Here is a 22,506-nt window from a genome sequence, read left to right as displayed (position 1 = left end):
GCTTAACTGCGCACGTCAGTCCAGATAAGTTCCCGTTGCACGCAGAACGGAAACTATAACGCAACCATCGGTGCTATTGATCCATCGGCGTTCGCTTTGCCTTCAAATTAAACCGAAAACAACATTCGTCTCTGTCCGGAGCATCGAATCTCGGAACTCAGAATATTAATTAGCTTTAATAATTTCAGTGTAACTCGGACGGTTCGACTTTTCGACGCGGAATTATGTAAAAAGCTTTGTTCCCGATGCAGTCGTTTATCTATCAACGAAAGGTGGTCATTTCTCTCAATTTACACGCTTCGCGTGCTTTGACGTCGGCTTTGTTCCTTTGTTGTGCCCGATACAGGAAATATCATGTCCACCCTGACCTTACGATATCGCGATATCTGATCGTTGGATACTCGTTGAAACCGATCGAAGTTCCTGTGAAACTATTGTTTTCGTTGAAATCTCGACGCATTGTGCTACAAGAAGGAGAAGAGTATCTAAGGAATTTACTTGTTCTTTTCGTAACAAATTGAAAGATACGCGGTATCTTTCAAAACACCTGTTGTAGACAGAAGAATCTTGTTAAGAGAAGAGATCAATTCTTTTCGTAAACGTCTGGCGAACAAATACAAAGCAAACTTTATGGAATCTAGGATTCTCTGAATTTTCTTGTTTCTTTTTATATTTAAAGGATAATTATAAAAAATTTGCTTGTTTTACCGATAATTTTTCAAAATCTTTCGAAGAATTTAATGAAATTTATCTTCGCGACCTCCTTATCACGATCATCATCTGGAAACAATAATAACTACCCGATTATATTAATTTTCTGAATTTTTATTCAATCGAACAGCACCAAAACTGTCATCTCTTCATCTTGCAGATCGGTCAGAAGATGGAGGAGCATCGTCGAGCGCTGCTAGTTGTTGGTTCCTCTTCATCTTCTTCACGCTGTAATCATGGCTGGCCTCCTTCGCTTGTCGATACTCCAACGAGCTCATGTATGCAGCCACCTTCGGCGAGAAAGAGGGAAAAGAGTTACAAGGTTAGGCCGTTCGGTATCGCAAGAACGCGAGGCTCGTTTCACCGGAGTAATTAAAGTTTCCTGTTTTTAAGACGCGCTCGGAGGCGGCGTTGCGTGACAATCGGCCTGCTTTTCAAGCCACCCCTTGGGATTCCCGGACCAAACCGCCTTTGGTATGTAATCCTTTTATCGAACTAATTAAGGTCACCGTTGATTAGGCATTGAAGACTTAATAATCACACCGAACGATACGATAACATCCTCTATCATTCCGTAAACGTTTTAAGATGATAGAGGAATGAAATACTTCCAGGAAACCATCAATGGAATTGAATTAGGAAATTCAAGGAAAAATTAAGTGGATTGATAATCAGGTATCTAGGTCTATCGGGGAATATTTTAAAATTGATTTCGGTATCCATTTATTGAATCTTTTTAGGCTGCATTGCATAACAAAGATCAAACCACCTTCGATGATTTAGGTCAAAGACTGGATTAGATCTTTGATATTATAGTATCTGAAACAAATAACCTACTTCGTAACTGTGAACCATCAAAATCATCACGAAATACCCGGAGTTCATTCAGAGAAAACGGCTCATTTGTTAGATGTACAGATTCTAATGCGAGAAACAGACAGGAACACGTTCGATCGAGGGCACAGGAAACGTTCTCCACGCTCGTTCCTTCTCTCTTCCCTTTTCTTCTGTTTGCTTTTTCTTGCCGCTGGTACGCGAGCATTATCGTGTTCCTCGCTTTAATTCGCATACTTGCCATTTAGCCGGCCGTAAGAAATGGTCTCTGTTATATTCGTCGGTGCACGCGTTTCATTTCGATCTAACGATTTCGCGATCTTTCCGGCATCGAGGTTTAGCGGGATCCGTAGCGGTAAAGGACGATTAATATACTCAGAGTTTGCATCGGGATAGTTGATTTTTCTACAGAGTAACTCGAACACAGACGAGGAAAAATCTGAGAAACGAAGTGAAATCGATGAGATTGATAACAACCTCGAGGTGGACGTTGCAAATGTGTCTGCATCGTTAATTAATTCGAGTTGTAATTATGCTTTATCTAATGCGAGAAGAGTATTTTATCATTAAACTCCCATTGACCGAATTTTATCCAAATGGCTAGCAGTGCTGTTTGAAAGCGCATACAGTCAAATTTTCTTCCACGTGTAAACGAAGAAAATGTCGATCGTACCGTTATCTATATTGTTAGATATTATTAATTACCGATCGGACGAGAAGGATGCATAAATCGCTGTTTGAATACGCACAGCGCATCGCGTGATATAAACATCCGATATCTGAACACGGATCAGCGGTGCAAGGTACGACGGGGCGTTAGATTTTACACGAGTCAGAAGCACGTGGAACGAGGAAAATACATAGAGAACGTAGAGAAGAAGTCTCCGAGGTTTCATCGAACAGAATGATAATTAATTGTACATTGACCGCTATAAATCCCGACCGTCTGACCGCGAAAGCATTAAGCGAAACCTTTTATACGAAACACTTTACACGATCAATGTGTTCCCTAATGAACGGAGTCGACGCGATGAATTAATGACACGCAGTGTTAGAGCCAGTCATTCGGATAGCACTGCTTGCCAACAATTAAATCGAACGATGATTCATAACCACGTTAGATCCGTACGATACCGACTATTCTGTTTGGTATGCATTTTTTCCGAAACTGAACTAATTATTCATCTACACTTGTAGATCTATAATTTGTCCACGGGATTAAATTTGCGTTATTGAAAATTAAGAAAAATAGTAACCTCTTGCTCATATTTCCGGTGACCCCTGATTATTCCGCATGAAATTAAACCGATGATGCTCAGTAAGATCGCTCTTTGCAACTGAATCCTGTCAGCAGGCCACTTAAATTTAACCATGATATAACTGAAATGTATTTCAAGAATCCATCGATAAAAGTACACGTGAGATTTATTTATAGAGGACCCGTGGTCTTACTTTTACCTGCATCGCTGAAGGAGACGTCGAAAGGTGCACTAATTAATTTTAAAACGACTTGTAATTTACGGATTCATCGCCTGACATAGTCAACTTCATGAATAATATCTATTGCTAAGTTCACTTGAACAAAACGTGTCATGCATTGCATATCACTCATGACAACACTCGTGCATTTTAATGTTAATTACTTAAGCTTGGTTTACACTCGTGTAATTTGCACAAACTGGCAAGAGATTCTGGGTTTGTTTCTCTCTAGGCTCTCCCTAATCTCTCCCTAGTCTCTCCCGAGGGCAAGTGATGTGCAAATTAAACTGAACATATATAAACAAGCTTATCCATTCAATTTATTTATGCAAATTGCACGAGCGTTTAATTATAGACTCCAATACTATAAATGCGACAGTTCATTGACAAAAGAGCCGTTGAAGCAAAATTTACATTGTTATTTATATAACATAGCGTTTCGTCATTGCTTTTCTACGTTTGCTTTTATCGTGGTTCATGATACAATATCTATTTCAAGCCGGATACGGTCATCGAGTCATGTTCATGATCTTCCGGTGGAAGAGCACCGTTTGAATCTGCAGATCTACTGTAGGTAAATACATCCTTTAAAAGAAACGAGCGTTTGATGTGTTCTTAGAAATCGTCCGTTCGTTCCCATTACTCATAATTTCAACTAAAGAGCATAGTTAACGATAATCGAAACGTTCGATAAAAAGCGTGCGCAATAAGGCGTTAAAATTAAACGCGATTATAATGGAAACGCGTCCCTACGGTGTGGTATATAGTTGAGGATATCCGCCGCTAGGTGGCGATCGAATCGAGGGCAAGATGGCGTCCGGTCAATAGACGAATAGCAGGGAGGCCGGAGGCGCTCTCGAGGTTCGTGGGTGTTCTCAGCCCGGAGCTGGAGAGCCTTTGGAGGCCGTGTACATAGAATCGAAGTTTCATTATTTTCTCTCTGTATCGTAACGAGAACCGATTTACGCGCGAGTGAAAAAGAAGAAAATGTATCGCGAGGGAGTGCGCGTTACGTACGCGTCGCCCTAAGTGTCCGTCGTGTTTCACGAACTCGAAAGATGCTGCCGTGCAAAGCGACGACAAAGGAAGCGCCTTTGCGAAACTGTCAGGAAGATCGTCGTCGTCGTGGTCGTACGTGAGTCAGTGTACTCGTTGGATCGAAAGAAGGCACGCACACGTACAAAATGGCTTCGGGCGACAATGTGGACGTGATCGAGGTGGTCGAGACAAGTTTCACTGGGCCGGCACAGGTCACGGAGGATCATCTCAGGCCGGAACAGTCCACGGACGAGGACAGTGAGTAGCCCTTTATTCGCATACCGAATCCTCGACTACCGACAAGGTGTCAGCAACCTAACCTATAAAAGACGCGACTGATCGGTCTCTCCCGATGTCACGATTCGTGTGACGGAAAAATAGGCGTGATCGATCGATTGTAGCCGATCGGATTCTCGTTTCGCTTCCGCATGCCCGCGTTATGTCCCCACGTCGATTAAGTCGAGAATCGGATAACGAAGTGTACGCTCGCTCGGGGTTACTTCGTTAATCCACTTCGCGATTTGACAGCTGATGGGTGTCGCCCCTTTCAATCCTGTAGCGACAGTATTGTAAAATTCTAAGAGAAATATTATTATTTTCTTTCAACTTTTTCATCTCCTTTGTTCCTGAATTGGATTAATTGATGCTATAGGGTGAATCGTTCCCTTTCTTTTCTTTCTGTCTCCCTCTGCTCCATTAGTGAATCAACTGTCACGAAAATAACAGCCCGAACGTGAATGAACCTTGAGGATTTTTAACGTCGCGGTGAAAGTTTACGCGGAGAATTGAATGAAATAATCCTCGTGCAAGGGCTGAAGCTTTTCGTACAGTTAACCTGTCGGTAACGGTACCCCGAGACTTACATGTGTCAATAGCGAGTCCATTGCAATCAGCGTGTGCAGAACTTTCGTTTTTGAACTCGGTTAACGTTCCACTTTCTCATCTTTTTCCCGGAATGTGCATCGAATCGTTTAAGCATGCGAATTTTTCAGTTTTTCTTTTATCCCCTTATCGCCGAATATGCTCCTATTAGAAACGAAACTTTCGTTAGTAAGGTAACATCGTCGTCAGTCGAGCCGACTGTTACGTGACCTTATTTCATGTAACAAATATGTTCTTTCCGATATGTTACAGATAAATCTACAGGGGATAAGGTGACAGCGTTTGACGTAAGTAGAAAGAAATTCCTTACATGTTTCATTGATCGTACACACTCGAGGAAAGTCAATTGTCCTTTTATGTGTGCATGGAAATGTTAATATTTACGCTTGCACAGTTTCTGACTTGTCGCAAGAATAAGAGATAACCAAGGAACACATTTACGTAGGCACTATCAAAATTCTCGAGGATAATTCTATCGCCCTTCCGTTTTCATATATTACTTTGCGAATTTTCTAACACATTTTATAAAATTTTATAGAATTTCTCGGGGATAAATTCTATCGCTCTTTTTTTGCGAATTTTCTAACACATTTTATAAAAATTTATAGAATTTCTCGGGGATTGTATCGCTCTTTTTTTGCGAATTTCCTAAGACATTTTATAAAATATTTATTAATAATTTCAAGTTACATGTAGATGTTAAATAAAAATTTACACGTTTGAATCCTTCCTCGACCTTTAATTGAACGTTACATAAAAGATCATCCTTATTATTTATGTAATGCACGTATGCATTAGACTTTGCCGTTGCTTTTATCACGTCCGAGATCTATGACGCACCATTTGCGTCTTACAGGTTCACCGCTTCGAAAGTTATTACAGAGATAAGATAGCGATCAAATTAAACTGATAGAAAACACTGTGTAAACTTCGAGAGCAATACTGATGTAGAAGTTAAATTAAAAAGAGGTAGCTTCGCCAGATAGGAAATTATTTAAATAAAAAAAGAATCACCGTTAGAATGTCGACGATTTATCGCGTCCGTATTTGTCTTTGATCGATCGTTTGATGAGTCGATATAGGGCGCGTGGTATCGATTCCTCTTCTACCATTCAAATTGCAACCGAATGCCGTTGTTAATGAAATCATTTCTATTTTTATTTCACACGCGTTAATTAATCTATATTGACATATCTCGTGACGAAGACCGTGATTATACGTTACCTGGATCGATTAGTCGGTCGTTTTATCGCGAATCAGGTCTAGCGCGATATAGACGAGACTTTCTAGGAAAAATGCGCGGGAACGATTCGTTCGATGCATTGTTCGTTGGCCAGCGTTATAGATAAGACGGGCAATGCAACGAGATGCATCGTGCGAACTATGCGAGACAAGAATAGTTGTGTAATTATTCATTTGAATGACGCACAGCCGTGTAGTCTTTCGGTGCATCCTCTCGTGTTTGTTGTCTAGTCGAGCATTCGAAACGGTGTCTGATCGAGGAAGAGATTAAAGTTTGGTAAAATTTGATATTAAAGTGTTCGTGATAGTATAAAATTATGGGCGGCAAAGTGAATTCGAATCAAGTAATTCTGATTTGGTATCGCGTGCCGAATCGTTGCAGCTTAATTACTTAATTACAGAACGATATACCATAATTGTATGGTATTTCTTACAGGGTTCCGTAATACAACATGGCCCCGGTGGACCGAAAACCCCTGCGGGGGTGTCGAGGAACAAGTCAGAGCGAGAGAGGAAGATCGGACACAGAAGAGTTGGAGTGGGAGGTGAAATCACGTACAAAAAGGTGAAACATATAAAATGAGAAAAGGTTGTTGTATTTCTTTGCACGTTAAAAACATAGGATAATGATAAGATTACAGAAGAAGATTACGAGTTTTCACTATTTCTTATCATTCTATTGGATTTGTTGTTGTTCAGATCCAAACGACACAAATCATGGGATCCATACAATTGGGGATACAGCATGCTGTCGGTGGTTTGGCGAGCAAACCGGAACGTGATTTGTTGATGCAAGATTTCATGACCGTAGAGACGACGAATTTTCCGAGCGAGGGATCAAACCATACTCCTGCTCATCATTTCTCCGAGTTTAAGTTCAAGAATTACGCACCCATTGCATTTCGTTACTTCCGAGATCTCTTTGGCATTCAACCTGACGACTTTTTAGTGAGTACTGCCGTAACGAAATGATTTCAGTTCTATTTGTAACGCTGTTTTATCTAATCGCATCGTTTCGATATTCAGATGTCGATGTGTAGCGCTCCGTTGCGCGAATTATCGAACCCCGGAGCTAGTGGAAGTATCTTTTATCTAACAGATGATGATGAGTTTATCATAAAGACTGTACAACACAAGGAAGGAGAGTTTCTGCAAACGCTTCTTCCGGGATATTACATGGTGAGCTAAACTTCCGTATTTCAGTTCTCTGTATTAACTTCTCGAAACAGGTGATTCAACAGATGATTCTTTTATCTTCCATAGAATTTAAATCAAAATCCAAGAACGTTATTGCCAAAGTTCTTCGGGTTGTATTGCTATCGGTGTAATAGTAAAAATGTTAGATTAGTCGCCATGAATAATCTTCTGCCGTCGGCGGTGAAACTTCATCAGAAATATGATTTGAAAGGATCGACGTATAAAAGAAAGGTATATAACACCTTTAAAAGTACTACAAATACTATCTCTTAGAATTTTAATTAAATATATCCTCGATATACAGGCATCAAAATCAGAGAGATCCAAATCCTCTCCGACGTATAAGGATTTGGATTTCATGGAGCACCATCCGGAAGGGATCTTTTTGGAAGCGGATACTTACAACGCGTTGGTTAAAACTATACAGAGAGATTGTCGGGTGTTGGAAAGCTTTAAAATCATGGATTATTCGTTGCTCGTTGGTATTCACAACCTTGATCAGGCTGCGAGAGAAAAAGCGGTAAATATATTATCGAACGGTGTACGGGAAGGTTATAGTTGAATGAAAAACCCTGAAGTGTAATGTTTACGTTGCAGCAGGAACAGAGATTATCGGCGAGCGCGGAAGAAGAAGTTGGTGAAGTTGGAGGTGAGAGTGCGGGATTCATTCAGGCTGAAAGAGAGCGTGACAGAGAGGACAGAATAGGAGCCAGTGCTTTGAATCGATCACGAAGCATAAACCGACAAAGGTTGGTTGCGCACAGTACCGCTATGGAGAGTATTCAGGCTGAAAGCGAGCCGATAGACGAGGAGGACGATGTACCGTGAGTATCGTGTTTTCGTTTCATTCTTCCGACAAGTTCTATATTAAACGAATGCTTCAATGACGTATTTTAATTGCATTCGTATTCCTAGCAGTCCAGGTGGTATTCCTGCTCGCAACGCTCGCGGTGAACGCCTGTTACTCTTCCTTGGTATCATTGATATTTTGCAAAGTTACAGGCTCAAGAAAAAGCTCGAGCATACATGGAAATCAATGATACACGATGGTGTAAGTAGCATTCAAATATTTTTCTTCTATATTATCCGATTTATTGTGTCGTCACGGCGATCATCGATAGCGAATATTATTTCTTTTTGCTATTATTGGCGCGTGAATTAAAAATATGGAACGGTTTCGTATGTTTACAGGACACCGTGTCAGTGCATCGGCCAGGTTTTTACGCGCAGCGTTTTCAAGATTTCATGGCTAAGACAGTATTCAAGAAGATACCGTCACGTAAGTACCATCCTAATCAGCCTCTTTTAACAAATTTGACCTCAATGTTAACACTGAGCAAGGCTCATTCCTAATTTGTAAGCGACATTTTTCTTCGATCAGTTACTTCAAGTGTTCTCATTTTGAGTTGAATAATCACGACTGATAATTTCGTCTAGTATTGCCAATCGGTATATGGATATTATCTCGTATAAGCATAAAGTACAAGAAAATTGATAGGCTTTAAGTAGAGTAGTTCTATAACGACAAGTATTTTTATCCGCTAGATGATTCGTGATTAATCATACATTTCTGTTTATAGTAATAGCATCAATTACTGTGATTGAACTATTAAAAAAATTCAATGTTATCGCATAGTATCTTTTACAAGAAAAAGAAAAGAAAGGAAATCTTTGAAACATATTTTAAACTGTAGGAATAATGGGGGTGGAGGAGAGTTTGGAAGCATTAAATTGCAAGGGTAAAAGAAATGCTCAAAAAAAGTACGGTACTTATATAATTACGCGCATGATTCTGCCATTTATAATTAAGTAGCTAAGTAACGATGATCTTAAGATTCCATTTTGGATAGAGCTGTAAGCCATAAGCTAGAGCTACATATATATATTTTTTAGCTTCCTTGTTATAATCTCATATCACTGAACGTATTCCAAATCATTTATCCGATTCGGTGATGTTCCATTGATCACGCGTTGCATGATTAAAAAAAAAAATCAATATCGTATTATAAGCGGATTATTCGATTATGTAAATCCAGAATCTTGTTGATCCATTTATCAAGATCGGAAGTCGACCGATCGAAATTTCGATTAGGCATATCGTTCGTTTATTTTCATTTTTACCGGTGTTCGAAGCGAAATCGAACCCAATTTGTTTTATCCATCATACGATTTATCAACAGACAAATTTTAGCCGTCCAGAAAGATTCTAATAATCGTGATAGTGACTTAAGGTAATTAAGTGACTGCAGAGAATGCGATGAAATCCTTTGCGGATATCCGAAAACCATGTAGATTCCCACGAAATTTTCCTTCTGATCGCACAATTGACCCCTTACCTTACGATTTTACTAGCTAGAATGCTGAGATTGACAAAGATAACCGAAACCCATAATTTCTCTTTGGCAATTTTAATGTAAATTAAAATTTTACCATTTTCTCTGATTTGGAAATCGTTGCAAGGCATGGGGTTGATCTGACACCTGATACAAATAGAAAATCTATCAAAGACTTCGATTTTTTCGGATACCTGCAGATTTCCTTTATTATAATCAACGCTATCGATAATATATCCTGGGTTTTATTGAATGTCATTTGGTCACTTTTGGGTTTTGTATTGGTGTAACTAATCGCTAACACGGCACATGTATTTTAGCATTCTTCTTTTTTTTAATTTCATTACATTTTGTTTTGTTTCTTTCGTTCCATTTGTCTTTTCGTTTGAAATTCGATCTCATCAGTTCCATTTACATTTCATTTTCGATACATCTTGAGACTAGTAGATCCATTGTTCCCATTAACGAGCACAAAATGACCAGTCCACTGGTGTCCACATACGTAGCTGAGTATTTTATGCATCGAAACAAATAATGTCGCGACACACTGAGTGATTTCTGCTAAACGCACATCGATGCATATTCGAAAGAAACACACAAGTAGTTGGTTAAACCTGAATCATGCATAAATAAGGGGTATTGATAATAGGTGTAAGGTTTCTGTGGAAAAAACACGCATTACTGTAAATGCAGTTCCATGTGTACACGTAGCCGTCCCTGAGCACACTATTTTGCCATATCGAGTGATTTTCGTCAGATTTGCATTATCGAAGTTCCTTAATCTTTAACATATACATACATATACACTATCGGTTATTATTGAAATTTTCAGATAATCATATTGACGGGCATTAAAGCATAGGTGGTTTAAAAATGTGGGGGTTGCTATGGCCCTCTAATCTAAAGAAGGGTTAATTCACGATTTTAATTAGTGATTCATTATACAATTGTCCCAATTTTCAATTAAAATATTCCATTTGCTACCTTGTGTAATCGATATAATATTAGTGCTATTGAAAGTTTCACTTTTTTTTTAAATAAAGGAATAAATTTTCAACCCCCTCATGATAAATCTGAAGTGTTAAAAATTAGTGGTCTGAAATTTTTCACCGATAGTGTACATGTCAACGTGCCAAAGTTTTTGTATAACTATCGTGTTTCACGTGTTCCTAAATAGTATACGGAGTAGTTTGCTCGTGATTCAAGAGGTTTCTCTTTATTTTACGAAACACGCGAGAGCAATCAGTGAGTAATCTCGGAGTTTGTTATCGAAAGAATGTTATAGATCGCATGAAATTCATTTATCTGATTCGTTAAGATAAAAATGATTTTGAACGATATACTTCCAGTCTGCAGACAATGAAATCGGTGATTTTGTGCGATCTATTATCGATTGTAGAGAAGTCCTTAAGACTTGTAATAATTCAGTATATTTTGGCAAAACTAGTTAGTATATACAGCTTGGATGTGTCAGAGAGAGAGAGAGAGAGAGAAAGATTAAAAGAGAGGGAGAAAGGGAGTGTGGGAGAGAAAGATAGTAGAAGTAGACACACGTTCGTTTTATTGTGAAAATATTCAGCTATCGGCTCAACGTGGACACCAATGTACATATTTATATATTTTGCAATAAACATTTTCGCTGTTTACAACTTCATTTCATTTACAAAGCCTACCCGTACATTTACCATCATTCGTTTTCTTTTTCTTCATCTTTCTCGAAGTTTTACGAATCGATACGTTACCCGCTACTGTTATCACTATCACCGTTATCACTATTGTTAACGCTACTGCTATTCGTTACTATCAAAGTACCATATCATCCACTGTAACTCTTCACCTTCCCCTTTGTCGTAGCCATGGACATCATTTATGGGATCATTTACCTTGGTTTCTTCTCTTTTCTTTCATTTCTTTTCTGCACTATCGTCGCGTTAACACTTTATGTACTGTCTTAAATAGCGTATCGTGCGATGTGTTTGTTGTTTGTGTTCGTTTGGGTTCTAATCGACCGTCTGCCTAGAGGTGGAGAAGTATTGATAGCTTATCAATTATGTAACGTTCTTCCGTGATCATTCATTATGACTAGCAATATAGTTTCTATTCGATAATTATACCTATACTCCTCTCGTACATAATAAAATTATCGATAACCCTTTGGTACTTTACAAAGGTATCAATATTCGTTCAATTCCTAACGAAATTATTGATAACCTTCTGATACTTCAGGGCATCGATACTTAAGGTTTCGATTGCTAATTATAATTTTCCATTTTGTTTCTTTCTTTCTAATATTTCTCTACCTCTATATCTATCGCGTGGACTTTTGCGATGCGATCACCAAATTAACGATTCTCTGATCGATCAGAAAGATCATCGAGACGATCAATCGACTTGCTTTCTTCTCCAAATTATGAAAGAAAGTTTTCTTTCTTCAGTTATACTTGTGTATTTCTTTCAGGCTAGATATTTATTTTATAGAATGGTATCTGGATTATTCGAACGAATCGAGGAAAAACTGCTGTTTAATTTAAATATATTTCATTAAGATTCTGAAAATCGCCTCGTTTGCAGGATGCGTGTCGACCAGTTAGGAGTCGCTTTAAAACTCGATCAAAGTTAAATTAATATTTGATTCGGTTCTGATATGCTGCATGGAATTCCAGATCGTGGAAAAAATATATTATTATTCCGAATCCGTGTTGGCGAAACTAACGAGTTACCGTTTGAAGTAACAAGCATGTTTTTTACGAGTTAAATATCTAGGTCACCGGTTGATGGATTAAGGGGAACGTTAAATTTAAAAAAAAAAACCTCTTCGAAACTGGTATTTGTTCGAATAATCGTGATTAGAATCCCGTAAAATCCTCTCAGTTTAAAGAAAAAAAAAAACAATTCGTAGGATGGAATAACTCACACACACCCTTTATCATTTACAGAATCAAAATGGTACTTGATGATAATAACTACATGTTTTTTGTTCATTTTTGATTTTTAACCCTGGAAAGCTATGGCTGGGTCAATCGTAACTAAAATATTATAAAATTTCTAAAATTTGACCTTATTATCATTCATTAATTCAACGTTGACCCAGCTCCGCCATTCAAGGGTTAAGTACTGCTTCTCTCTCTCTATTCAAAGGAAAATATTAAAACCAAGAACGTACACCCTGCTTTTCTTTGTGTTGCTATTTATTCTCGGCAGTCCCTATGATCGATATCGATCGTTTTTTAATAAATATCCGGTACATATACCGAGAGATGTTGAAGTACGAAGTTAGCTAAATGTTGATGTTTTTGTGTCCCGTGCACTTCTTTCCGTGTCAACCCCAAATGACCTGATCTGACCTGCTACCGATCGAAAACTTGAAAATCGAATACCAAAAGTGGACCTGCCTGAGATTAAGGGGAATCATCGCAAATTCCGTAACCTCGTCACCAGCTACATAGGTAACTTTGTCTGTCTGTTCGTCTGTCTGTTCATTTTGTATGATTGTACGTATGTTTGTCTGTTTTCTTTCTCTTTTATACATATATATGATCGTTTCTGCTTGTTAATCCCTCGTGTCCTGAACTGTCTTCAACCTTTTTGCTAGTTTGATTTTTTTGGTTGCTGTTTTTTATTCTCTTTGATCCTGTGATAGGGTGCATTTTATTGCAAACAGATTTCGTTTTATTTTTTTTAAATAATATTGTTTCTGAGTGCGTGAAAGGATTTTTTTAATTATTTCTTCGTTTTGTACTGTCAAGATAATTTTTTGTTTTTCTTAAATACAATCTCTTGCTATTTTTATTCAGAAATTTAAAACACCAGATACAAATCATCTGTTTTTTGTATAAATAATTTCTGTGTCTGTCCTGTGGCATGTGAAACCAATATTTCCCTTCTTTTGTATAGTAATTACACTAGATATAAAATAATACACGATAAAGTAAGTAGGAAAGGTAGCAAGTGCAAACATGCTTCCTTACAGTGTTTCGTTTTTCAATCAACTAATCTTTGAATTGTTATTCCTTGAATGTTAAAATATTATCAAAAGATGTGCTTATAATTTACATTGTAATGTTTGTCTGAATTCGTTTTCTTCCTCTTGTTTGATTTCACGTGTTTGATCATCCAAGTATTTTACTCGTGTTCTTTGTTACCTTTTCTTTTTTCAGATGAAACATTTCTTTGTCGAATAGAAAACATTGCATCCGACTGTTTCATCTTGCAACGCTTCTTTGATTATCTTATCTCCATTTGTATTTTCTATTTCAACTTTCTACCTATATTTTTATACACTTCTGAAGTATGGTCACAAACGTTTCCTCATGCATATGTAATTCTAGATGTTTGCATTTCCCGTTTCTTATATTTAACGCGAATATTTTTGCTGGACACGCTCGAAGGATAAATTTACACTGGAAGATAAATTTACACTCTCCCTCAAAAGTATGGGACATTTTAATTTTTTTTAACAGTAACGTAATTATAATTTTATTATTAACGATCAATGGTCCACCATAAATTTCAATAAAACGGTCCCATATTTTCTCGTAACAAATCCCTTGAGCGATCAGCAAAAATATAAAAGCGTGAAACTGTAACGAATCAAAGAAAATAAAAAAAGAAAAAAGAAATTTCTTTTCACCGTTCTACTGCTTCTGCAATGTCTTTCTTGTCCGTATGCCTGGTTCAGATTCTCTTCTTTCGTTCAATCATTTTCACACGTACACACTTGCCTCTCTTTTTTCTCTTTCTCCTCTTAAGCTTCGACACGTTCACGATTTTTCAAGTACACATAACCAGCCCACTTTAATCGATGACCCTCGTTCTTTTTCTTTTTTTATTTTTCAATTTTTTATATTTTACGTGGATCTAGGTCAGCCTTCTCTCGAGAAGAACCAATATACAGTCGCGTCTGAATTTTCAGCCTCGAACCGCACAGAATTTTTCGCTTGGGAATATTTTTGTCTAGAATATATACACATAGCCAAGATGTTTTTTATCCTCGTTTTTTAGCCACGATTGATTTTTCAGCCCGATGTTGGAAGCAGTGACCAACCGCACGCCCAAAATTGTATAATCTGTAAGAAGGCAGGAAAAACGAACCTCGTTTGAAAATTTTCCACTGTTGGAAATCTCGAGAGAAATCTTCAGAAGCTATGAAAATAGAAACTTTTACACGACCGTCTGTAAATACAAGGGTTCGTCGCCCTTAAAGGGTTAAACCCTCCAAGAATAAAACGATGTAAATCCGTTTCAACAAGCAGAACGCCTGGTTACATGCGTTAAAACTCTGTTCGTTTTCCCTGCCTAGTGACAGAATATTTTTCACAGATCCGTTGCAATCTCGAGACACGGTTTGTTAACCTTGTTGTCCGGTTTCTAATCAGACCTGAACATCATGCAGCGAATTAATATAACAGAAACGTAAGAAAAAAAAAAAGAAAAAGAAAGATATGCTGCAGAGAATTTTCGTTTCTCCAAAGACGACGAGTCTTTGATGTCCATTATACGTACGTAATTCAATTGTATGATACATATTTGACCCGAGGCATGTACATACATTGAAAAGTAGCGTATCCACGAATGACACACACGATCGTATAACTCGAATTAGACGACGACTCTCTCGCTCGATCTGACCGATGCGCGAGGGGCATAGAAAGCTTTCGGTGTTTTCGGCTTGATTAATCATTCTTCTTAACGCGTTCACCGCCTTTCGAAATTGAATATAACGTTTAAAAGTTGAAGCACCTTAAATAAATCTTAATCAGGGCAGTGAACGTGTTAAATTCTTACAATTAGGATACGTTTGAAACGCGATCGAGACGATTAGATCGTGAGGTGAGCCTCGTTCGCAGTAGTTACAGTTCACAGTACTCTTCCTTTTGATAAAGTAGAGAAATCAAAGAAGCGTAGCTCCAAAACGGTGAAGGAGAACTGTTAGATCTAGTCGTGGCAAGTAGTGCCGTAGCAAGGATCAATTTGTAGAAGGTTTCTCAGGGAACGTCTAATTTAGAATTAGAACGATTAACCTTTTTAGGTGTCATAGCAGAAAGGTAAGCATATACGAGTTAGAAGGAGGTAATTGGATTTTTATGGAAATATCAATGAGTGCTATTAACACTTTGAGCCCCACGGCACCCATGGGTGACGTTTGAATTTCAATAGGAATCCATCACTCATATTATTAGGAATTCTTTGACTTATTTAATTGAAATTATGGATAAAAATATAAATAATATACAAAAGTAATACTTAATGGATGGCAGTCAAAGTGTTAATATATCAAATTCTCTAATGAACACTTTGATAAAGATTTTCAAAAAGGGTTAAGAAGCTCTATACAATGATCTTCTCTGAGAAACCTCCCGTACTAATTGCAACAAATACGGTACAAAAATAGAGTATCGCATAAAGTAGCGACGCGTGAACGCGTTTCACAACAATGTTGCAGGTGATAAACTTTTTCAAAACAAACTAACCAATGTTTCACGCATAATCTAACCACTTGCTACGGTACTGACGTCAGCTTTTGTAGCGTTAACTCGTTTGATACCCCTCGATAGGCATTGATCTGAAATTTTTCCAATTAATCGTTCCGATTTCCATAAGTACATCGATGTCAATCCTCTTGGTGTTCCAATCACGGGCAGGAAAGAAAATATCTAACTCCACGATGATTTGTGTTTCAGCGTTGAAACATTCCCCGTCGAAGAGGAAAAGCATAACCAGGCCGCTTAGGCCCCTCGATGGAGACTTCGATTCTACCGGTGAGTTTGGACATTTTATTTATTTATCGAACACTGTTCGAATCTCTGTTACTGGATACTTTTCGTACGCTTCACGCGGTCTCATGTGACCTGAAATTCACCGATTTTTGGAAGAAAATTAATCGATTAACGTACGATCCTCTGTTAATGCAAGATAGATATCTGGTATAATAAAAAAGGATCATTATGATTTTTGTTCCGAAAATCGGTGCGGATGATCGAAACGACAAATTTGACGATTCTATTATTGGCTTTGCGCTGAATTTCACGTGTGTAGCCAGGCACAGCGATCAGTGCAGTAAAGTTAGATGCGGCATTCCCACGTTCCCCGTTGCCAAAACGTTCACCGTCATCCCGATCCATCGTGGCACCAAATATCCCTTCTGAATCATCCCGTCGGCGAGCATCTCCCAGAACCAAGGTACACCTTGTCGCTTTAACGAAAATCAAACGGGCGTGCTTTCACGTGCGAATGACGTGTTTCGTATCGATAAGTGGATCCGCTATCTTGTCCGCTAAAACGTGCCGATTCAACTGAATCGAATTCTCCTTTAACGTTCTTCAGAACGTACAAGGCATTCGATTCAGTTGATATTAAACAAAATTTGATTAATTAAATTTTGCGAGCAATTCATCCTCCTACGTTAATTACAAAATTCAGACACAGTAGGAGGGTTAAATTTAATGACATTTATTCGTGATTAGAATTCAAGATTTTTTCTATGAATTGACGAGAGTACAGGAAAAAAAAATATAATCGGATTCTGGCGTGAGATGTAGTTTTATCTACAGCTGCCAATAACCATTCAGACACCTCTCGAAATCCGTTCGCGGATTCAGAGAACGTATACAGCTTTCTATCGTGAATGTCAGTCGAATGCCTGCATTCCGACCATTGAATCCCTCAGTTTGCCTCGAACGTCCCTTACTCGGATCCCTGTTTTATTTCGAGACATCCTCGAACCGTGACTGGACAGAGAGACTTTGCTATCGACAAAAATGTTCTCACCTTTTCCATTTTCATCTACAAATCATGCCGAAGACAACGAGATGCGTTTGAAATAAAATGAAATGCTCGCGAAAGTTTCTCTGTCCGATCGAGAGTCGCGCACATGGTGATACGGTAATGGTACATGGTGTTGTATGGTGGTTTAGCGGTGCCGACAACCGGAACTTCGACAATGCATGCTACGTCACCCACGAAGGCTGGTGAGTCTCATACGATCACTTACTTTCCTACTGTATCTTTCGTGATCTATCTTGAGAAAGAAAGTTTCATTAAGTTTCAATTAAGATTTTCGAATGATCAGACAACGAGTGAGATAGCTATAGGAATATTGATATTCGGTTTTAGACTGGTGTCTACAGACACTATCGATTCGATCATTGTCACTATAAATCAGTCTTGATCATTGTCACCCGTTGCTCTACTTATTAGGTGTTAATGTTTGATATCTGGCGAGCGATGCAACGTTGCTTCAGAATTTTTCAATTCGTCAAATGATTAAAGAAAAATGTTCCTTGTAAATACTTGATTCCTGATTCGGAAGCAACGTTTCACCAGCTCGTTTGTCATGCGACCTCTTCTCATCCAGCTTGTCTGTTTCACTCTGCCCCGTCTTTCTGTCTCTCTCTCTATCTCTCTCTGTTAACCCCGTCACCGTCGTTGCTGCACGAACCGCGCGACCCCCTCGACGTCGAACGACCCCGGGCGCAAAGCAGTGAGCCCGACAGACCCTGCGATCAGCACGAGCAGCACCGTGATGTCGACCAGTTCCGCGCCGATCGCCACTTCTACCCCGGTTAACTTCGCCGCTGGCACGGTGAGCCCACCTCCGTTGACCTTGGCCGCCGTTCCGGCTCCTCCTCATCAAGAGCAACCAGTCCAGCCGACCCCGACGGCCAAGGTCACAACATATCCAGCCGTCCTGAAGGGCCGAACAGCCGCCAGTCCACCGATTCCGAATCTAGTACCCTCCGGCAAGATTCCGCCCCCTGTTCCACCGAGAGGCACCGGTCAATCGAGGACCACGAGGTCCTCCGAGGAACACCGTGGCCCCGGAACAACGGCCACCCTATCGACGTCCTCGATCACATCCAGCCGAGGTGACGAAGCAGCCATAATCACGAGATACCGCTTGCATGAAAATTCGAGCATCCTGCACCACCATCACCATCCTCCTTCTTCACCCGATTACATTTCTACTTCTACCGTCTCTGCTCTTCCCGGACGGGCTACTAACTCTACCTCTATCGTCGCTGCGACCACCTCAAACACCGCGATCGCTAACACAGCTAACTATCGTAACTCTAACTTTACAATCACTCATCGTACATCCATCGCTACCAACGCCAGCGTGTTGCATGCCTCTGCGTCGACCCCAGTCTATCTACCACCGCGATACGACAATCTGTCGAAGAATCCTAGAGCCTTCCAAAGTATCCAGGAAAAGGAAAGACCTGTTAATCGTTGGACCGACTGGACTGAGAATATGTACGGAGAGGAAGAGGAGTTCGTGAGCGTGGAGAAGGTGAACGGTTCCTACGTGATCAGGACCAGTCCGTACCCGTTCAGGCCCGAACGAGGTAACTTCAAACATCCTCGAGAAAGGAGCAACGTTGATCAGGATACTGCTAAGAATCTGGAAGAACAGACAGCTGAGAATTTAAGAGCTCATAACTTGGCCAAGTTCACCTACTTCCTGAACCCCCAGTCTAGGCCCGAGTTGATGAATTACAAGATGTCCAGGAAGGATAAGAAACACTCGGAGACTTATTACGAGAGGGTGAAGAGGAAACAGAAGGAACTGGAAGCCTCGATCAATACCATCACCACTTTGACTCGACGCTCCGAGCCAGATCGCGAGAAGAAGCTCGCGGATGATAAGACGAGGTTCGAAGGTTCTAGGGTGGATAAATGCATTCGCAAACAGGAGAAGAACGGAGGAAAGAAGATCGATGTGCTGAAGCTCAGTGAGCGTAGGAGGGACAGTAAATTGTTGAGGAAGATCAAAGAGAAGTCTGCTAGGAGGAGGAAGAAACTCGCTCCTGAACCGTCATCGAAGATGCAAACCCTTGGTGCAATTAGAAAAATGGACGACGTCAGGCTTCGGAGGAAGGTCGATGATTTTAAGAGGAAAGAGACTCGCGGAGAAACCTCTTTGGCTACCAGTTATGGGAATACTGGCGAACGTCTGACAAAGTCCACCAGTGATGTAAGGGCGCAAGGGAACACGGATCATCAGGTCGTTCTTAAAACTGATAAGAGACTCTTCTTGGTCACGAAGGTCGATGAAAGAACTGCGACAAAGTGCAAGAGCGCCGAGGCTGTTTATTCTGCAATGGAAATTGATTCGAGGAAAGTCAGTGAAAAGTCTACGCTATCAAAACCTTCCAAGTCCGACGACGTATTTATCAATCGTGCCAGATTGAATACGGAATTTTTGGAAGAAATAAGGAAGAAGAGTAATGAAAAATCTAAGATATTGAAACCTGTCGCTTCGTCTAGCGTTCCAGAAGCCAACACCTCCTTCTTGCATGGCTACGACAAATCTCCACAGAAATTTTAACGTGCCTTCAATTTTTCTGACGAATCCAGAGGGACCAAAGATTTTCCTTCGAAAATAAATGAAATGGAAGTCGTACCACGTAGAAGAAGAGCCTGGAGTTTGGAAAATGAATATTTCTTTCCTGCATGCGCAAATACACGACACTATTCTCTGTTCTCTTCCATCTCATTACTCGATCTCACGTGTGTGTCAGTTTGTAAATCTATTTTCTTAACGATCTCTCTACCCCGTTGTATTTACTTCTGTGAAAAATAAGAAGTTGCTAGTTCAGTGTTAAGTATTTTCTACAAGTAATTGATGGGTGCACTTGATATCGTTAATTGTGTTTCATTTTCGTTTCTTCTTCTGCGATGCCTATGAAACGTCGATTTTATGGCATCGATGAGGTACTTTTCGGAACCACGAAACACTCGGCACGCAGAAGTTCCACGATTTTCTGTAATAACAGTAGTTCCTAAGGATTTGGTTTGATTTATCTCGGATTCGAAACTGTATTCCTGCATGCGTAGCGATCTGTTCTATTCTGTATACGACAGAGAATAGGATGCGACACGTTTGAACCGAAACAAGTATTTACGAAATAGGGTTCGACGAAAGATTTTGTAAGATCTAGCAACGTTAATTAAGGAATTGAATTCTACATCTATTCTATGAGAACTTTATCGGTGTGTCTGTATGGTGTGCTCTCTGTACCACAAATAAAGGGACGTTCACACGAGTGTACTCGTTACAATGCAAAATACCTTTTTTAGAACCATGTTTGCTTTGTGATGAGATGGCTGGCCTATGTAGTTTTGCTGTTTGCGCGCCTCAGTAGACACCGCAAGTAGATTGTTGTTAGATGTGGTATTAGAATGGCTTATTCGGACTGACTTCAATAGGAAGTGCTAGATCTGTTTCTAACGATATTTATCCCTATCCCCCGTCGAAACGATCTAGATCACCAACAGTACACTTCGACGAGTTTCTAGTATTATAGTTTGCGTAATAAAAAATAGCAACTAGACACTGTGTGTGTGTAGTTTAAAAATATTAGAATTGCTTAGTGTAATACCCGAACCCCTAATGATGATCTTTAGATCTACTTTTCCTAACGCGGTAAATCTAAACGATTACTTCACGAATAAGATTTCTTATTAATTTGTTCGTTAACATTGAATTTCGGGTGTCTAGCAAGGTCCGTCCTCCGCTAACGAGTGAACCCTTTAGAGTCCCCGACGACGAAGCAAGCACATATCGTGTTCATTAGGGCTAATTGTAGTGCGCTTTTTGTAGGTGGCACCCTTCCTTCCACCTGTTCCACCCCGCCCCCGCCCTTTGACGATGCAGTGCGCTCAAACGACCAAACTCTGGCTTCCGGTGGTCATCTTCAACACGGTGCTATGGCCACCGTCTTAACGAGTAGCCTGAGCACCCCTCAGTCCAAGCAGAACAGGGTCCCTCACCACGTCACTCTTACGAAGACTTATCACGACGCTGTGAGGTAAGTGAATCAATTCGAACGATTTTACATTTACAGAGAAAATTAATAAATTGACGGTTGATCGATGTTTCAGCATATCCGACGTCCACTTAGAAAGCAGTGGTAGCGGAAGCGGCAGCGGTGGTAGGGAAACAAAGTCGTCGTTGAGCGTCGAAAGTGGCGGAAGTAGTCGAGGTGGGGGTGGTTTGACATGGACACCACCGGCGGGCAGCGCGGAAGGTTCGACGCCCACCTGGACAGAGGGAACTCCGTCCTTTACCGAAAGCTCCAGCAGCGGTGACGCAGGTAAGTTCCCCTACGCGCTCTGTATCTACTACAACTCCTGAAGGGTCCTTTTACGCGCCTCGAGGATCCCTTCCTTCGATTATTCTTCGACAATTATAACGAAAGGATTTGCGTCCGGCGTGATCGTCTCGTTGATTGCTCTGTTGATTTATTTCATGTTGGTGAAGGGTGTAATTGGGATTAATTACTAATTTTAAATAATACTTCGTCGAACCGACGAGAGGCATCCCTGCTTAATTAATCGACACGTCGCATAGTGCATCCCTGTCGCCTTCGAGTCGCCGTACGGTCGGCGACGCACGGGTTATAACACTGCTGCTTACGGTAGAGACACTGTAAAATACAACATCGCTTCTGAAATTTCTAGTATACGATGATAAGTATGAAAGGGATCATTTTCTACGAGAAATCAATTGTTCTTAGGTAAACGATAATTAGGTTTCTTGGTATAAAACGAGGACGTAATGAAAATTTATTGCCTGGTAATTAATTTTACTAACAGGATGAAGATAATAATGTAAATGAAACTTGTTGCTAAATCTCTTTTCGAGTGTATCGGGGAACCGGGCGATCAACGTGACGCTTACGCCAGCAACCGGAAGTCTGATTAACGTGCCACGATGTAAGGTAGCGAGCGAGAACATCGTTTCTCAGTCATCGTACCATCGTAATCCGTGTAGTTGGAAAGCACTGAG

The 22,506-nt window shown here is 39.9% G+C and overlaps 1 protein-coding gene across 12 annotated transcripts in view; it reads left to right on the top strand.

Annotated features, from left to right (window-relative positions):
- Positions 1-3,849: 3,849 nt before the first annotated feature.
- LOC114878788 (phosphatidylinositol 4-phosphate 5-kinase type-1 alpha-like) overlaps positions 3,850-22,506 on the top strand; it is a 29,636-nt gene continuing 10,979 nt past the window's right edge. For 3 of the 12 annotated variants that reach the window (XM_029192980.2, XM_029192973.2, XM_029192979.2), the window contains exons 1-16: positions 3,851-4,320; positions 5,197-5,231; positions 6,623-6,751; positions 6,886-7,134; positions 7,213-7,365; positions 7,450-7,614; positions 7,688-7,903; positions 7,981-8,207; positions 8,299-8,434; positions 8,575-8,662; positions 13,100-13,162; positions 16,397-16,474; positions 17,630-17,683; positions 18,197-18,580; positions 21,319-21,526; positions 21,600-21,811. In XM_029192980.2, coding sequence (XP_029048813.2) covers positions 4,209-4,320; positions 5,197-5,231; positions 6,623-6,751; positions 6,886-7,134; positions 7,213-7,365; positions 7,450-7,614; positions 7,688-7,903; positions 7,981-8,207; positions 8,299-8,434; positions 8,575-8,662; positions 13,100-13,162; positions 16,397-16,474; positions 17,630-17,683; positions 18,197-18,580; positions 21,319-21,526; positions 21,600-21,811 — 2,509 coding nt within the window. In that variant the 5' untranslated portion in view covers positions 3,851-4,208. Of the gene's footprint in view, positions 4,321-5,196; positions 5,232-6,290; positions 6,464-6,622; positions 6,752-6,885; positions 7,135-7,212; positions 7,366-7,449; positions 7,615-7,687; positions 7,904-7,980; positions 8,208-8,298; positions 8,435-8,574; positions 8,663-13,099; positions 13,163-16,396; positions 16,475-17,629; positions 17,684-18,196; positions 18,581-21,318; positions 21,527-21,599; positions 21,812-22,506 lie in introns of those variants that run through there. The other 9 variants (XM_029192975.2, XM_029192974.2, XM_029192978.2 and 6 more) reach the window with 9 other exon arrangements.

The sequence above is a fragment of the Osmia bicornis genome, chromosome 13 (assembly GCF_907164935.1).
Source record: "Osmia bicornis bicornis chromosome 13, iOsmBic2.1, whole genome shotgun sequence".
Taxonomy (NCBI): Eukaryota; Metazoa; Arthropoda; class Insecta; order Hymenoptera; family Megachilidae; genus Osmia; species Osmia bicornis.
The sequence above is the reverse complement of the archived record's forward strand: the minus strand, read 5'-3'. Positions and strand labels throughout refer to the sequence as shown.